Consider the following 18,113-nt stretch of genomic DNA (forward strand, 5'->3'; position numbering starts at 1 on the left):
ACAGAAACTTGTCACCTTCAGCAGCTGATAAACCTATTCTAAAGGCTAACAATCTAAAGGGAATAAACCTCAGCTGGTTTATAAAGGTTAATATGATTGGACAAAAATAACAAATTCATCTTAAACAAGGGTTTTAACAGCATATTTGGTCTAGCCCTTAAGCGAGAAAATGGGAAGTCTGTATGGAAAATTTAAAATAGGCAGAGGCACGACTTTTGATAAACCAACTTTGTTTGTGACCTCTGCTCCTCATTTATTTTCATATGGAAAATGCACAGTGCCCTATTCTAAATTAAAGGTCCCCAGAACTACTCTTGCACAGACTGCTCAATTTTTTTTTAGTTCTTGAGCAGAAAGTGACTTATTTCAAATATTACTAAATCAATGTTTGGTAATGCACCATATGATAATTGACCCAATGATTGAATGCATATTAAATTATTAAATATTTATGCACATTTTGAAAGATTGTAAAAGTTTACAGTTCATTTAAGATTTCTTGCAATTTTTTTTCAGCTCAATGTAAATTTAAAGGAAACCAGAACATTCCTATCATTTACCAACAAGCCTACAATGAAATCTATAAATTAGCTGGGCTACCATCATGATATCTGACTGCAACCATCATCAATATTCTGAATATAGTTAATGTTAATATTAATATTGAATACATCTTAGCATTAAGAACATATTGCCCTTATTTGCCTTTTCTTTTCAAGTGAACCACTAATGTTGTTTTGCTATTTTAAATAATTTGCTATTATATAGTACGTTGTTATTTTCACTGATTGTGTTGTAAGCCACCTTCTGCAGGTAGAGACCCTGAAAGGTGGGGTAAAAAATCTATTTAATAAAATAAAATAATACCAGCATTTTCTGAATTACCCTATTCCACTTGTCTCTTTTAGAGCCATGATGGCACGTGCCACAGTGGTGAAGATTAATTTGCATTTGTGGAAAACTTTATCCTTATTTTTTTTTTATTTAAAAATGTGAGGAAAAGAATATGGCTTGGATCCCATCATCTTCTTGTATGAGATTGTGTGTTTGTTTGTTTGTTTGTTTGTGTGTGTGTGTGTGTTGTTCTGAAGTGCCCCTCATCTTACAGCTGCAAACTTTCAAGGAGAAGAAGAGTTTTGGATTTGATATCCCGCTTTATCACTACCCAAAGGAGTCTCAAAGCGGCTAACATTCTCCTTTCCCTTCCTCCCCCACAACAAGCACTCTGTGAGGTGAGTGGGGCTGAGAGACTTCAGAGAAGTGTGACTAGCATCATCCAAGCCTGCACAGTAAAATATATGAAATACATTCTAGTTCTTTGAGGGTTAATATTGTAGGTAAGATATTTTCCCCCTAACTGTACCTGGGGATTTGATGAAGTAGTCCTTAAGTGTTGGATGGATCAGAGTATTAGATATACATATTAAACAAAACACAGCACCACTTCTTTATCGCTGCCTGATGCCTTTCCTGGGATGTGGGAGAACCTTCTACAGTACATCCCAGTACCTTTGATCTACAGTCATTTCTATGGTATTTCCAAAATTATTCCACTTACACATCCTTTTGAAAAAGCTAAAACATGTCAATTGCTCTAGAATATGTTGTTACAGCAGTATGTAAACTCTAAGCTCTTTCACAGGCAGTTGCATGGAGCCTTTGGCTGGCAGTTAATCTGGTTCCAGTCATGGCTCCTTAGATTCAATTCTCCATCGAATTTTGGCCAATGCCTTTTCCCCCAGCAGTCCCCAACACTCAGTCTCCAGAGTGGCTTTTCAGAGGGAAGCAGAAGAAGGTCGAGACAAAGATGTGCCCTTCTGTGAACATCCTGCATTCACATTTCCCAGGATGCAAGTCAAAGCGTATTCATTTATCATTAAATTTCCACAAGTTTCCTTCAGATGGGACATAACTTGGAAAAACAAACAAACAACCTTTTCTAAAAAGTCCCATCCCTGTAACTTGTAAGCCTCTGCCTGGGTTTCTCTCAACATTTATTAAACCCTTAACCATCTTCAGCCATTTTAGGTTTGCAGTAAAGTCACCTTCCTTATTCACCATAAACCCTTTTGTTCACTGCAGTGTCGTGATACCTTTATTTTATATTATTTTGACAGGAAGCCATGTAGGTGAAGAGAAGAATCTGCAAGTCTCCTTTGAACTTTAAAATATAAATTGGCACATCAGAGCGACAGCAGGAAAAACTTCGCTATCAGGAATTGAGAATGACTGGATAGAGCAAAAGTACAATTTTGAAACGAGCACCTTTAGTTTTGATCCATGTGGCACAGGATGAGATCCATCTGGTCCAGGTGGGATGAACAACTCCCATTTCCCAAAATCCATTTTCTTATATGGGTGAGAAAATGGATTCCAGTTATCTGCAATAAAAGAAAAGTACTAAAATATTGAACATGTATTAAAATGCATCATTAGTATGTAAAATGAGAAAGTGGGCGCAGATGAAGACCAAGCTTCTTTCTGTGCAATAAATCTTACTACTTTGAGATTTTTTAAAGCATAAAACTCCTTTCTTCATCTTCCTTTCACATGTTTCCCTCTTAGGCTTTTTCCTCAATACTTCCCTGATAATACCTGTCACAATGCATACCGGTCCTCTTCTTCATGTTTCTTTTGAACGCCATCTTCCTTCAATGTTTTCTTCTAATGAAACCAGTTGTGTTGGCTGGAGCCAATAGGAGCTATACTCCAAAACATCTCAAGGCCCCAGGCTGGCAAAAGCTGCAGTTAAAAGGTCCTCTGTTTCAATCTACTTATCAGACCATTATTTTCAACGAAGAATAATCATTAATATCTCACTTTTCTACAAAATGTACTGAGGGTGGTAGGCAGAAGAACAAAAAAAAAGTTCCCTCCTTGGTCTGCTATCTGTTGTCTCCCCAGCATATTCCACCGTTAGTCCGCTCTTGCAGTGTCTTCTGGCATTTTCATAAATTCGCTTGTGGTTTTGCTCTTGTACCTTCCATCCTCAAACTCTGTCTTGATCCCTTGTGACTGGATAGCACTCATTACCCTGTTCCACTTCCCTTCCTGTCCATGCCTAGAATGTGTCACATTCTCTCAGCGTTTCAACTTCCTGCTTGTCAATTCCCTACTTGATTCCTTTCAGTCTAGATTCTGCCCAGATTATTGCACTAAAAAGTGTCTTCGTGCATATCTGTGACAACACATTCTACTGATGGCACTTTTTCTTTGTATTTCGCTTAGAGGTTTCTGCCATCACTGATACAGCTGATCTTACTATTCTTTCTTCCTTGCGCCCTCTGTTCCCGAGACTCTGTCCTTGCCAAATGCAATCTTCTCTCTCTGATCTTTCTTAACATTTCTTGAAGTAGTTCCTTTTCTTCTTTTCCTTTATCTGTGAACATGTTAGGATTCTCCCCATATGCGTCCACTATCAATTCATTTGAACCCAACTGCCATGACTATACAGACAGCTGCAAAAAACTTCCTTTTTCTGTTCCTAACCTCTCTCTCATTATTATTCTAACATTTATGACAGCAGGGAAAGGTTAACAAACGACCTGGGATGAAGGTTTGCTCCTCATTCTTCTGAATAAAATGCATTTTCACCAACAGAACATGTATTTGGGACTAGGTATATTAAGGTTTGCAACACTAAAATGCAACAGCATTAGTACAATTACAAAATAATTCAACTGTAACCCTATGCAGGTTTTCCATGTGGGTGGGGGGAGGACATGCTAGTCCCCCCCATCTAACCCACTGACATTTCAATGGCCTTCTAACTCATGCCTGGTTCATTTTGCTTGATTGAGTTTTGGCAATGTATTTTAGTCACATTGGAAGTTTGTATCTACATACTGTAAATATATTGAGCAATTTTATATATCTATCATCTATATATATAATGTTTTTAAGAACACCTACATTTTTCATTTCACAAACACACAGACATTAGGTTTTTTGCAGGCAGGAGTCAAGGCTGGAGATCTATAAATCAATAAGGAGTGTCTCCACCCCATTGTTCAGCCTGGACACTAAGGTCCAGTGCCGAGGGCCTTCTGGCAGTTCCCTCACTGCGAGAAGTAAGGTTACAGGGAACCAAGCAGAGGGCCTTCTCGGTAGTGGCGCCCGCCCTGTGGAACGCCCTCCTATCAGATGTCAAGGAAGGAAACAACCATCTGACTTTTAGAAGACATCTGCAAGCAACCCTGTTTAGGGAAGTTTTTAATGTTTGATGTGTTAGCGTGTTTTTAATATTCTGTTGGGAGCCACCCAGAGTGGCTGGAGAAACCCAGCCAGATGGGCAGGGTATAAATAATAAATTATTATTAAATATTATTATTATTATAAGGGTGTAGAGGAAGCGATATATTTCAGCAGGGGAGTTCGTAAGCAGCTGTTTGAAATATAGAGGAGATCCGGCAAGTTATAGAGAGGACAACTGGATTCTGCTGGGTCATCTAAGGTAGGCACGTCCAGCTACCAAGAGACTCACTATAATAAAACTGGCAGTGATCTACCTATTGTCATTGCCAGGAGTTGTTGAGCTTTTTGGGGGTTCGAGTGGCCACGGTTGTTGTTGAGCTTTTCGGAGGGATCGGTCAGGAGGACCCCCACGATCACTTAGATTAATCCTGCAATCTACCTGTAACACCGCCGTGATTGACGGTAAGATCACAATCTACCTGTTGGACATACCTGATCTAAGGCAAGCAGAATCTGTCTCCAAGATGCATCTTCTGCTTGGCTGGGAGAACAAGAACCTCTCTCCTCTGCCCAGCTATCCTGATAGGAAAGGGAATGGGCGCTGACACTTATTCAGCGCCATCTGGAAACTTCAATTTCTCACAAGCTCAACAACCCAGCCCAGTAATCATATTTCAAACTGACTATATTAAGCGAAATCTGCATGCCACAGCTGCATTTAGTTAGTAACTGTGTATGCACCCAGTGCTCCACCGCAGCTCATGTGTGCTATGCCTGCTCATTCTCTGCTACTGCAGCACAGCTGCAAGCAGGTTTTCATGGTTTGAAGTGGGCTTGTTTCAACAAAGCATAGTTAAGTTTGTACAAGTTGGCGACATTGCAGCAAGCTGCAGAAGCTTCCAAACTGCTGCTGAAGAAAGAGAGGTATGGGGGGCAAGTGTGTGGCTCATCCCCATGATGCTAAAGTCATGGGGCCAGGGTTTCCCAAAACTACCAATTCAGTATGAATGTCATATCACAGATTCCCAAGAGGCTATGCAATGGCAGAGGTTAAATACTTTATGTTGCCTTTTTAAAAGAAAAAGAAAACAGAAAACTGCACTGATTCACTGGCATGAAACCAGCAGCACTTAAAGTTTCAGTACGATAAAAATTCAAGGGGGGAAACTGCTGTGTCAAATAATGTGAAATTCCAAGTCATGCTTTTTTAGCATACATCAGCACTCAGGAACAATTTCTTAGGAAACCGACACAGAAGTTTCAGGAAAATGTGACTTCCACATGGAACTATAGCCACACAACTGGCCATAATGTTAGCTTTCTGCACACTATGTAGTTGAGCCAATCTTGTGAAGTTTCTCCATGTCAGTGCCATGCGTTCATGAACAGCAGCTAGAGAAGCTCTATGCAATTAGACTGAAATACATAGTTAGTCTGAAATACATTATCCCCAGCTGTGTGGGCTAGAGCAGATGACAGGTGCAGTCAAAAAAGATTTGGAGGGCACCAGGGTGGGGGTTCTGTCTTAAACCATCTATCAAGGTTCTAAATATACATGAACAAGACTTTTATTGTGAAGTGGCAAACTCTAAGATACTGATATTTTGCTTGTACTCCCTTAGTTACTAAGCAATAAAATGTGTAAATAAAATATTCAGTGTCATTTACCAGAAGCTTTTCAGGAAACTATAATGTCAATACCGCCTCTCGTATCAGAGCTTCAGCTTACTAATTGCCTCATATACATGATTTACTAAGCTTTTAAAACTACTAATTGACAAATCGTAATGCTGTGAATGTTCTTTTAATAGTCTTGAGTGGCTTTTTTGGGGTAAGTCAAGAGACGTTTGGTTCAGCGCAACTGGAGGCCCACACTAAAAGTTAAAATAAAGGATGGTGTGTACTCTCACTCACACACACTTATTTCTCATCCTGCAGTGTCATGGGCAGATGGAAGCTAAGCAATTCTCACTGCAAAAGAAACAGGAAGAGAACAAAGACTGAACTTCCAGAGACAGAAGGAGAGAGAAGCTGGTTTAGTTCCAGGCCTGGTACACCTTCTCTGCTCATAATGAAGCAGTTACTTGGTAAAAGAAGTTTTAAAAGGAATCTGGCATTCTAGGTTTTAGTTTAGTTTCTAGAAACTCAGTTCTGAGTTTCAAGCAGCTCCCAAGTTAATAATAAATTCTGTATTTAATTCGATTTATTTCCGAAGCCCCTAAAACCTACTAGGTGCTGTATAAAAACAGAAACCAAACTAAATTTGAGGTATTTTAACATAACTGAAATGTAAAGGTGGGTGAAAATGATATAATATTAAAGCAAGCACATCACTAGCAACTTGATTCTATGTCTTTGGGATTTTGCAGCCCAATTCCTCCTGGGAATATTACTGATACCCATCTGCATTTAATGACAACTTCCATTCCTTAGGCCTTTTGATTCCATTAACTGCCCCCTTGGGAATAAATCTTCTACTTTGACTGATGATGAATAAGATATATAGGGCAACTGACATAATTTTTCATCTAGAAGACTAAAGGAAGATTCAGTCCAGACATCTTACTGATTAGTTTTATTAGCATCTTGAAGTAGTGGTGTTAAGTTTATAAAGAGATGCATTCAATCCATTGAACACTGGGAAGAGAACACTGGGGAGAGTTTTGCATGACATGCAGAATCTGGTAAATGTCCCTTTTCTATCGAATTATTTAAAAGGTACAGAATCCACATTCTTTGCCTCTGGTCACCCTGGAGGAAGACTGACATACATAATAAAAATGTAAATGCGTCCAGCCCAATCATCTCAGTGGAAAGCTAAAGGTACTAAACGAGAAGGTTATGTGTGAAAACCAAAGATCAGATTATATCTTCCAATCAGCATGTTACGTGCATATATGGAGAGAGTGATCAGTGGTGAACTTCTTCTTCCCTTTCAAGTTGTTTTTTGGGACCAGGACATACTGGCATTCACAATAGCAGATGCACACTTAGTAGCTGAATGAAACGAGCGCTTCACTCAGCATCTGATCACTGAACACTTAGCACTATTGCATGGAACCAGTAAGGTTCATTTGTTGTAAATCACGAGAGACACAGCAAACAAGTTCTATTCGAAAGATGTTTTCTGGCACTAGAATATTTTTTTAATGCTCTTTTTGAAACCCAAATCAATTAAGACACTCAAATTAAGAGTAGGCCAGCCAGTTATTGAATGAAAATAAGCACGTCAAGCTCTTAGAGCAATTTACAAGTTTGCTGTTTGTAAGCCAAGTACATCTAATTTCTGCTATCAACTTTCTAATTTCAGTTTCGTTCGACTGTGCTTTACATGTTGACCCTGCAGGATCAGAATGTGTTATATAAGGTTTCCTTCCTTATGCAAGCCCCTGTCAACCTCTCAACCAATGCTTTCTACTAAAATACAGACTTTTTTTTTTAGTACTCTTCTGTATTGTTATCAGGTTGTTGATTGATTGGTATCCATTTGTCTCAGGATATTTTGAGTAACTTCTTTACCCCCATTTCAATCTGGCTTTTGGTCTCTTCAACCTGGAAACATTAGTAAGACCTTTTTCATGAGTAATCTCTTAGGAAAGAATCATGGCCTTAAATACTTTATTCACCAGTATAGATGCTGCTTTTGATTCTCTTCGCCACATTTCTTTTTAGTCTAGCATTTTGGAGTTTTCACTTGGTTTTGTTTTTACATTTTATGTTTTATATGCTTTCAGCGTTTGCCAGCAGTTTTCTCTTTTCTACTCAGTCTGTGGGGGATCTTCAGATCCATTGTTCGTGATCCATCTTTTTCACACACTGAAAATTCATTTCCTCTTTTAGATTCCAGTAGCTTTTCTATGCTGACAGCTTTCAACATTACTTTTCTTTTTTCTACTGCTAATCATTACTACGTTCCTGACCATCCTTTGGCTACTTCTGTCTTCATACCTCAGTGCCACCTGAAGCTTAATATAGGTCAAACAGCTGATTATTTAGGATGAAAAAAATCACACACATTCTCTGTTGAAAATTATGTTCCACAAACTTGATTACATGTAGTGTCTTAGTACAATTTTTGACTTTTCTCTTTCCACCAAATTGATTCTGTTGTCAAATCCTGTCATTTTTATATTTAGCAGTGTTGCTCAAGCTCATATTTTCCTTTCTCTGTTTCAACTTCAAAAATGCTTATTTGACCTTTAATATTTCACATCTTGATTATTGTAATGCTTTTTGCTCTGGTCTATCTAAAACTATGCTGCCCATATTATTACTTTTGCTCAAAGCAACTTCCAATTGCTGTCTTCAGTGGTGATTCTTAGTTTACCTCATTCCATTTAAACCTCCGTCCACATTGCCAGAAAGCTTGAGAAGGAATTTATAATATGTGTTTTGCCACCATAGGTTTGTGTCATAACCCCACTTACTTGGGAGCAAGCCCCCACGAAATTCAGTAAGACTTATATCTGAGTAAACATAGGATTTCACCTTACCCTTATTTCTCACTATTGCAGGGTTTCTTTTCCTTGCTTTTTCTTTTATTGAAAGCCAACTCCTTCAGGAGGAACATCTTTCTATTCTACATCAATCAAGAGGCATTGCCACAGCTCAATAATGCATTCCAGTCATCCAAAGGACTTAAGGAGGGCTCAGAGCAGAGACAATGTAGTCTGGGAAATGGGTGTGGCCTTGCAGAGTCCAAAGAACTGGACAGAGAATACTAGAAGGCTGCACTTAAGACACTTCTAGTCCAAATGATAAAATTCCCAGAAAGGTGTGGCACTTCTTGAAGTCACTTCTGTAGAGTCACTTCTGTTGCCTTTATACCACACATGCCAAAAGGCGAAGGACCTTGAAGTCAGTTGGGCTCTACTGCCATGTCTTTCCAATAGCAGTCCCATCTTTTCCAAATAGCCATTCAAATGGATATTAAAAAAACAAAAACGTACTATTTTCTCTTAATTAAAGAAGAAGTTTTAAATTAATGTGTCTAGATGTATTTAACATTTTATTTGCAACGTACCTTTTGTCCACGAAGCTCAAGGTGGCATACATGGTGTGTCGATCACCACCCCCAATTTTATCTTCACAACAATCCTGTGAGCCAGGTTAGACTGACAAATAGTGAACCAGCAAGTTCCCCTGGTGTGTTTCATGGTTAATTAAGAGTTTTGAACTTAGGTCTTCCATTAAAAGCATCAGTGAATGCCACCCATTGTTCACTCACACATTCCCCTCTCAACATCAAATTGCATTTTCTGATATACTGTTAAGATTGTAGTGATAACCTGGCAACAACGAATTTTGCACTTAGCCCTGAAGCTGGCAATCCTTTATTTAAAAGAACTAATGTGCAGAGCCATGAAAATATGGGCATAAAAACAGAATCAACAGAAAAACAGACGCATACAGAGGATAAGACATAAAACATGTGCTTGAAAATACTTACTGAAGTCTCCGGTAAGAAACACAGCTTCTGCCCCAGGAGCCCATTCCTTACAGTACAATCCTCCATCAATAAATCTGTTGACTCCAAATGTTTGGTAACTCTTTGTAAATTTGTCAAGGCCACCTTCATTTTCTTCAATGTTCTTCAAGATGCGATGGAAGAGACTATACCTTTCAATAGAAAAATGCATTGAAGGAAAGTATTACTAAATAATTTCAGTAAAGCTGCCAATGAAAGTCCCATTTTAAGACTTGTTCAGTCAAGTCTATTAGATGATAGTCCCAGTATTCCTTTTAAGCATCATCAAATGTTCAGATCATAAAATTTTAAATTCTAAAAGTTAGGTATATCTGGCATTATAAGAATACTATATGTTCTGTGACTAGTAGCTTTGAACTGATGGAGTGAATTGTTATTCACTATGACAGCTATGTGGCACTCCACCGAATCCAATTATTAAAAGGCTAATTTTTCAAAATACTAGGATCATTATGCTAAAGCAAATGGCCACCAAAACATCCCACACTTTCCTCAAGAAACAGTTTTTCTTCATAAAACAAAAGCTAGAGCATGGCACCTCTATTGTAAGATACTCAGTTTTATCTAGTTTAAAAGGGTCATTTGTTCAAAGGAAACATCAATCATAGTGACAACTAAGATATTACACCTTGGGGGAAAATACCACTGCTGGGAAACAGTCTCAGCTTTATTTAAAGCTGTGGTATAGAAAGAGTCACTTTAGAGACATCGTATTAAGAGGGTCCTTAGGTCTCATTTATTCGTTATTCCAGTTGATTATATTACTTTTTTTAACTCACAAGGTTAAGCCTTCCCAACAGCTTTTATTCCAGGGGCGGGTATTTACCTCACAGCCAGTAAGAATTTCAGAAGAAGCAGAGCCTGAGGATAGTGGGCATGTTCTTATAATGCTCTTGTTCCACACATAGAAACCCCAACATTACAACTGGGAAATTTGCCCATGGGTATCATGCATCAAAACAGTGTAATGATTTCTGTAACCTCCATAGTCAGTTCTCTTATTATGCAGTATATAACACTCTCTCGCTCTCTAGAGCTCTAAATATAAAAGTTGTTTTCTCAACAAACATGTGTGACAGGTGATAGAATTTTAAAGCTTGTTGCAATTTAATTTGAATGCATAAAATATAAGTCAAACAAAAAGGTGGGGAAAAGACGATTTATGCACTTTTGGAGGGGAAAAGGTCAAAGCACAGCGAGAAAACAAGTTGCCGCAATACACGTGAATCCAGTCTCTGGCAAAGGGTACAGGACATTGTAAGAAAACCACCACTAGCAACCCCAAAACAGAAGTACTGCCCATCAGCATTGCAGTTCCGCATCCCAAAGGAGCACAGTGTTTGTATTTAAGTCTGTTGTGGGGCACAGTGAAGCAGAATCTGCTGTAGTACAAAAACCTTTCAGTCTCTTTGCTCTGCTCACATAGGTAATCATTACCCATATGCGTAATACTGGGCCATGAATAACATCAGGTACTATCAAGCATGAACCCAAGTGGTGCGGGAACTGTGCCGACCTGGTCTTTTGCATGATCCAAGCAGGAGTTAGTGATGAGCAACCTAGTATTAAGGGCCCTGAGATCAGCATCCTCATGAATTGGAATGTGGCTTCAGGATATGAATATATGTATACATGAATATAAATATAAATACAAATACAGATATAGAGAAGTAAACCTTTCTCTCTCACTGTCTTTTTTCTTACAAGAACTCTTGAAACCATTTAGGACATCCCAAGCTAGCTACATTCATACCTGAAGTCTACCAGTACAGTATAGAGTCTATGTATCGTAGATGGGTTCTGTACCCTGGGATTAGCTCGATATGGAAATGCAGTTGTGGGGGGAAAGCCTTGCCTGATAAATTTCTTACTTGTCATGTATGAATTCAAGGCACAGGTGCCATTCCAGAGGAAGACATGTAGGAAATCTAGTCCCATACTCTTATGGCAAGTACAGACAATTGATTTGAAACCTTATTTTACACTCTGTAAATCTCAGCACTTCTCAATTGCTGATGACTATATAGTCCTAAATGGTGGTTTCATCTTAAGATAAATTAATCAGGGAGATGACGGTGGCATTGTCCCCATGCACTTTAAGGGAATATTCACTCTCTTTTAAGGCTGTCAAATAACTTTCCTGTGAATTTTTAAGAAATATGCTGCTCACTTACTAAATTTTAATTACCTATTAGTGTTTACATCTCTACCAAATAACAGCTGATGACTGGAAATGTCAAGGAAGGACTTCATTATTACAATTTAATCTTTTTCAAATATTCTTGTGTGTGTCTGTGCTTTTGGATGCTAATTGGATATGTTATATATAGCGACGTTCCTGTAAAGGCTAGGACTTGAACAAATGTGTGGAACACTGCATGTACAGCAGATCTTTTTTGTTTTGCTGGGTTGTGGAGGGTGAAGGACTTCCTAATGCAGTGGCTAATCCACAGTGTACCTTATGGAAGTATGTGAAGCAGCTGGTAAGGAAGCAATGACATATGTGCACAAAGAATCACATGTATAAAATTCTTTGGAGTCCACTCTTTGTAAAGAATTGCTTAGTAGTCACATACAATCAAATCGTTGTTTCCCTTCATTTTTGATTGCCATCAGTTATCTTGTGCAACAAAATGTGTGTACAGTGGTACCTTGGGTTAAGTACTTAATTCGTTTCGGAGGTCCATTCTTAACCTGAAACTGTTCTTAACCTGAAGCACCACTTTAGCTAATGGGGCCTCCCGCTGCCGCCGCGCCACAGCACGATCTCTGTTCTCATCTTGAAGCAAAGTTCTTAACCTGAAGCACTATTTCTGGGTTAGCGTAATCCGTAACCTGAAGCGTATGTAACCTGAAGCGTATGTAACCTGAGGTACCACTGTACTTAGGATGTTCTAACTTTACAGGAAAAGTAAAGAACTGTGGCAAGTCAAGGTAGATGGATCAATGCTCTGACTTCTTATAAGGCAGCTTCCTATGCTGTTCCTCTATTTATTATGCAAATTAATACATGCTTACCACAAATAGTCCTCTGGAAAAAGTTAATTACAACTTTGAAACTGCCCACTTCCACCTTCACTGCATTATGTTGCTAATTATGTAGTAATCATGTATAACCATTACATTACTAATTAAGCTGGTGAAAAAGAAATGTCTTTTGTTGAAAATTTACAATATATAGCAGTGACAATTTCCACAGAAAATGTGTCCATTACAAAACACATTGTATGGTGTGGAAATATGTAATTGTATTCTTCCTTTGGCAATGAAACGTCTTGACATTGATTTGGCTGAAATAGTGTGGACAGGCAACTGCTAATCATTCCAAACTGCCTAGACAAGGAGCGGAACAAACAAAAACTCCTAATGTCTAATACAGAGATGATGGGATGAGTAAGAGGGAAGTGGGCAGACAAGTATGGATTGAAGGACTGAAAGGCTGGGACTGATGACAGGGCACTCCCTGCCATCCACTTCTAACCCAATAGCCTTCCTAACCCAATAGCATCCTCCCCCAATGTACTACCCTTCGGATATTTGGGGCTACAACTCCCATCAGCCCCTGCCAGCACAGCCAATGGCCAGGAATGAGTTTTCTGGTTCAAATGTTTGGAGAGCAGTAGGTTAGGGAAGGCTGCTTCCTGTAAGAGGAACTTGGATAGCTTATTTTTATTAGCTGTGGCTTCTGCGGTTACTTTGGCATTGTCACCTGGAAACCCTAAAAAGGCAGAAAGAGCTAAGAAGCAGTGAGATGGAAGGTTGGTGGGATTTCACACATCGATTGAACTAATCAGTCATTTCCTTGGCTAGAGCCTGCAAAATGGATGGATTATTTAACACTTGCTACCTAACTTCAGTTCACTGTTTCACGCAATCCTCTTTTGTTTTTGTTTTTTTAACTTTTTACTAAAATAAATTCATGTGAGCAGCACTCATATGAGTAAAATACACAAAAACAAAAAAATAAAGCAAACAGTTGAGACAGTTAACTGGAATCTCAAAGGAAATAGATACGTGTTGATGTATATTCCCTCCATAATTCAACAGTTATTAAGGGCAAACTGTGTTAGTCCTATACCAAGCAAGTGTCACATGGCTCTTGTATTGATTGTTTTCACTTTTGCAATCCTAATTTTGGTTCTCTGCATAAATGGTGAAGGGAAAAGATGTTAAAAGCACAGTAGACCACAAGGGATTGCAAGGTGTAATGCTAACTTAAAGGGATCTTTCTTGCCAAGTGAGAAGAAGTTGCTTCCAAGTTCCTTCGCCGTTTTAGCAAAGTAAACAGATGTAGCCTTCACAACCATTCACTGAGCATGACAAGTAAGAAATTTATCAAGCAAGACTTTCCCCCCAAAACTGCATTTACATATCAAGCTAAGCCAGTGGTACAGAACCCATCTCTCCATTCAGGCAAGCAAGAGGCATTATCACAATTCAAGAAGCCATATATACAGAAGCACTCATAGAGTGTGAAGAACAGTACAGTGGTACCTCGGATTAAGAACTTAATTCGTTCTGGAGGTCTGTTCTTAACCTGAAACTGTTCTTAACCTGAAGCACCACTTTAGCTAATGGGGCCTCCCGCTGCTGCCGCGCTGCTGGAACACAATTTCTGTTCTCATCCTAAAGCAAAGTTCTTAACCTGAAGCACTATTTCTGGGTTAGCGGAGTCTGTAACCTGAAGCATATGTAACCTGAAGAGTATGTAACCCGAGGTACCACTGTATAGGGAGGGGTGTGGCTTGGAAATGGTCACGGTCTGGGGCAACTTCCAGCCAGAGACACATGGAAAGCCACATTCAGCCTCTCGGCCTGAGGTTCACTTCGTGAGCTAAGCTATACCCGTACAATTACTGTGCGTCATACCTCTGTGAGAGACTCAAGAAGAGAATCAAGGCAACAATACTATGTAGGTTCAGTTATGCTAGTAAATATAATTCTCACTGTCTATAATGGACTGTTTAAGCTTCTGAGAACAATGGAAAGAACCCTGTTTAATTAGCACAGCTGCAAATCAAAAGACAACTGTTTTGTTTGTATCAAATCATTTTTTTATGCTTTGCATTTTAAGCATGACTACTCAGATGCAATACTCAAGGAGCATTACTACCTTGCAAGTGTGTAGTGGATGGTAGTGGTAGCCTTAAAGATTTAGTGACCTGCTTCGTATTGGGACCCACGGGTGCTATTTATCTAACACCTACTTCAGCATCACTTCAGTTAATGATGCTTCTAACCTCTAGCTTCAGTACAAGTGACATAAATGGGAAAGAATGCTGGCATCTTCATATTTAGTCATTTTTAATTAAAACAACAACAACAAAAACCTTAAAAGGCCATATTGATTACCTGATCCTCTTGAATCGGGTTTTGAAATTAAAACTCAAATACATTTATAAGTGATTGAGGGGGTGCTCATCTGAGAGAGGAACACAAAATAGCTGGCAGTTGCGTAACTACCAAGAGAACTGTGAACTGAGAGTACAACTGCTGCAACATTAAACCACTGCCAGCCACAAGACAGAAGGGGGGAGATATAAAAGTGCATGGATGAAATCCATGATCCTGTTTCATGCTGCATAACAGAAGTAATCCAAATCAACTTGCTTTATCCCATTCTCCACATGTTATACAGAGGTCAGCAAACTTTTTCAGCAGGGGGCCGGTCTACTGTCCCTCAGACCTTGTGGGGGGCCAGACTATATTTTGAAGGGGGGGAAATGAACGAATTCCTGTGCCACACAAATAACCCAGAGATGCATTTTAAATAAAAGCACACATTCTACTCATGTAAAAACACCAGGCAGGCCCCACAAATAACCCAGAGATGAATTTTAAATAAAAGGACACATTCTACTCATGTAAAAACACGCTGATTCCTAGACCGTCCACGGGCCAGATTTAGGGATCAATTGGGCCGGATCCGGTCCCTGGGCCTTAGTTTGCCTACACATGTGCTATACCATACAATTTCAGACAAAACTACATGTACCTGTTTTGTCCTCCCCCTAGTGGTATTATTAGTTTATTTTACCAATTTCCAGTCTGTTTGTTTGAGTGCGATCCAGATGAGACCCAAGGATCCTTTAACCTTTGGTGCCCTGTTCTAATTTCCCCATTCTGCAATGTGCATTGCAAACAAAGATCCCATTGATGTGACTAACACCTTGATTGTACTGCAAAATTTGCTGGTGCAGGGCACACACCCAGCCATTTTTGGGGAGGACAGCAGCTGCCAATTTTCAGGTGCACAGCCCTGAACCTCCCCCCTCAAAATTGGGAGACACATACTTGCAATGTGTGGCAAGGAGGGGTCGCTGCAGTCCAGGTCTGAACTACCCAGATAAGGTCATATGTAGCTTGGCCAACAAGTCCAAAGAAGCTCCAATATGTTGATCAGAAAACAGACAATGTCACTGAGAAATCTGAATGATCAGGACACTGCTTTTAGTGCAGTATGGTACTTTGATCAGAAAATTACTCCAGGAAATTGTTTTGCCCACTATGGTCTAAATCAGGATTTCCCAAACTTGGGTCTCCAGCAGCTTCTGCACTACAATTCCTATCATCACTGACCATAAGCCCTGTTAGCTAGGGAAGATGGAAGTTGTAGTCCAAAAACAGCTGGGAAATAGGAGTGGGGAACACCACTAAAAATGGGAGCAGATAAACCTGCAACAGAAGTGAAACAATTGAGAAGAAATGTTAAAGCTAAAGGACTTAAGGTCAGCATGCCTCTGAATTAACTTTGTATTTAAATTGTGGGTTTTTAAGGCTTATTTTAAGCCACCCAGAGAACTTTATGTCATGGGGAAGCATAAAAATGCAATAGATATTCAGTCTGTTCCAGTAAGGTTGTTCTCATGCACAAATGTTAAAAGTTTGATAATATAAATAATTTTTAACTTGGAGGATTTTTTGCATTTGGCCAAATGTAAAGCAACTGACAATTTTGCAACTCTTCCTTTAGCTGTGGGACCAAATACACACACACACACACACACACACACACACACACACAATTTTTCTGACAAAGAAACCCAGGAGGCTACAAAGCACGTCGTCCCCCCACCCAAGTGTTCATTCCAAAGCCTCTTTAGGGTTTTGTTTTTTAAATGCTACTGTCAACACCGCTGAGCCATATATTTTCATATTACTCAAGTAACACTTTCTAAAGAAAATTTGAGATAGTTGAAAGCCTTTGCAACTTTCTTGGCTAAAGGCTTCACAGACAAATCATGTGTGTGAGATCTAAAAGGCTCAGTACATCATTCAGTAATTTGATTCATTCAAGGGAGACTGCATGAATGGCAGGCAACTTCTCTCTTCCCCCCCTTCCCGTCACCCCAGACTCACTGTTTGCGTGATCCAGAGATTATTTTGCCTGCTTAGCACTTCAAATAATCCCTGTGCAGGAGAGCGTTGGCTTTATTTATTTATTTTGCTTTAAATTAATGTGGGGAGCGGGGTGACACCCTAATTTGAGAAGAAAGCTGCCGAAATACAAAGAGACAGATTTCTTTCTGGAAATCAGTAAACTAAGACTTTGTTAGCTCATGTTTCATATTACACAAGAGAAAATAAACTGAAAGGTCAGTTGAACAGTTACAGCATTGCCCTTTTCCAAGGTAATCAGCAGAGCATGTAGCAAAGACGTGAACACAAGCGTGACTGGAAAGACAGTAGCTGATAAAGAGGCCCGCTGCCAAAACTACGCGGGACAAAATACTATATTCCCAATGCCAGCTGAAGAGTGCGACCTGCCACAGGACTTCCCTGAGTAATTCTGATTTATTACTTTAATTTGAAATTGTGTTCTTGTTAAACATTCAGGTTTTCGTACTGCCAAAAGATACCAGCATCTTTAATACTGACCATTAATCACATCCATAGGTGAAGTACAAGAGAAGCAGTATAGCTTATTAATTTGTTTGCAGCGATGAAAACAAGGCATTCATTACAATTAATTTTGCTGGTTGACTAATGCGTGGTAAAATAAACATGCAGTCGCCTTCTGTAATTCAATAGCATTTAAACTAAGGGCTGCATCGAAGTCCATTTTCCGTATTAAAATAAGCAGCTTAGTTATCTCTCTGTAATGCAAGCATCCTCCACTCAGACTTAGCTAATCATCTTAAAGAGAGGGGGTGTTTTTTTAAAAAAAAGGAAGAGGATTTTTTAAAAGTCAGAGGCATCTCTCTTAAGTGTTTTGTTTACTGGAAGTTGTTTTAAAATGGATCCGTTAGTAACGGACTGCCAATTCCCATTTGATACCACTGTCAGCTATTTTGTATATCAAGGTCAAGTGTGGAAAAATACAGACTCAATGAGTCCCATAGCAACTGTGCTGACAGCTATGAAGTCTGAATCAAAACTCAGACTGAAATAGTTCAACTTCTAGACACTGCCACTTTTATCCCTGTGTTGA

General features: G+C 39.2%; 1 protein-coding gene across 2 annotated transcripts in view; it reads right to left on the reverse strand.

The window, feature by feature from the left end:
- Positions 1-18,113, reverse strand: part of GBE1 (1,4-alpha-glucan branching enzyme 1) — a 151,878-nt gene that overhangs the window by 107,077 nt on the left and 26,688 nt on the right. For both annotated transcript variants that reach the window (XM_083736649.1, XM_083736650.1), the window contains exons 2-3: positions 9,644-9,813; positions 2,266-2,381 (exon numbers count right to left, since the gene is read on the reverse strand). In XM_083736649.1, coding sequence (XP_083592775.1) covers positions 2,266-2,381; positions 9,644-9,813 — 286 coding nt within the window. The remainder of the gene's footprint in view (positions 1-2,265; positions 2,382-9,643; positions 9,814-18,113) is intronic.

This window comes from Podarcis gaigeae (assembly GCF_964106915.1).
Source record: "Podarcis gaigeae genome assembly, chromosome: 4".
Taxonomy (NCBI): domain Eukaryota; kingdom Metazoa; phylum Chordata; class Lepidosauria; order Squamata; family Lacertidae; genus Podarcis; species Podarcis gaigeae.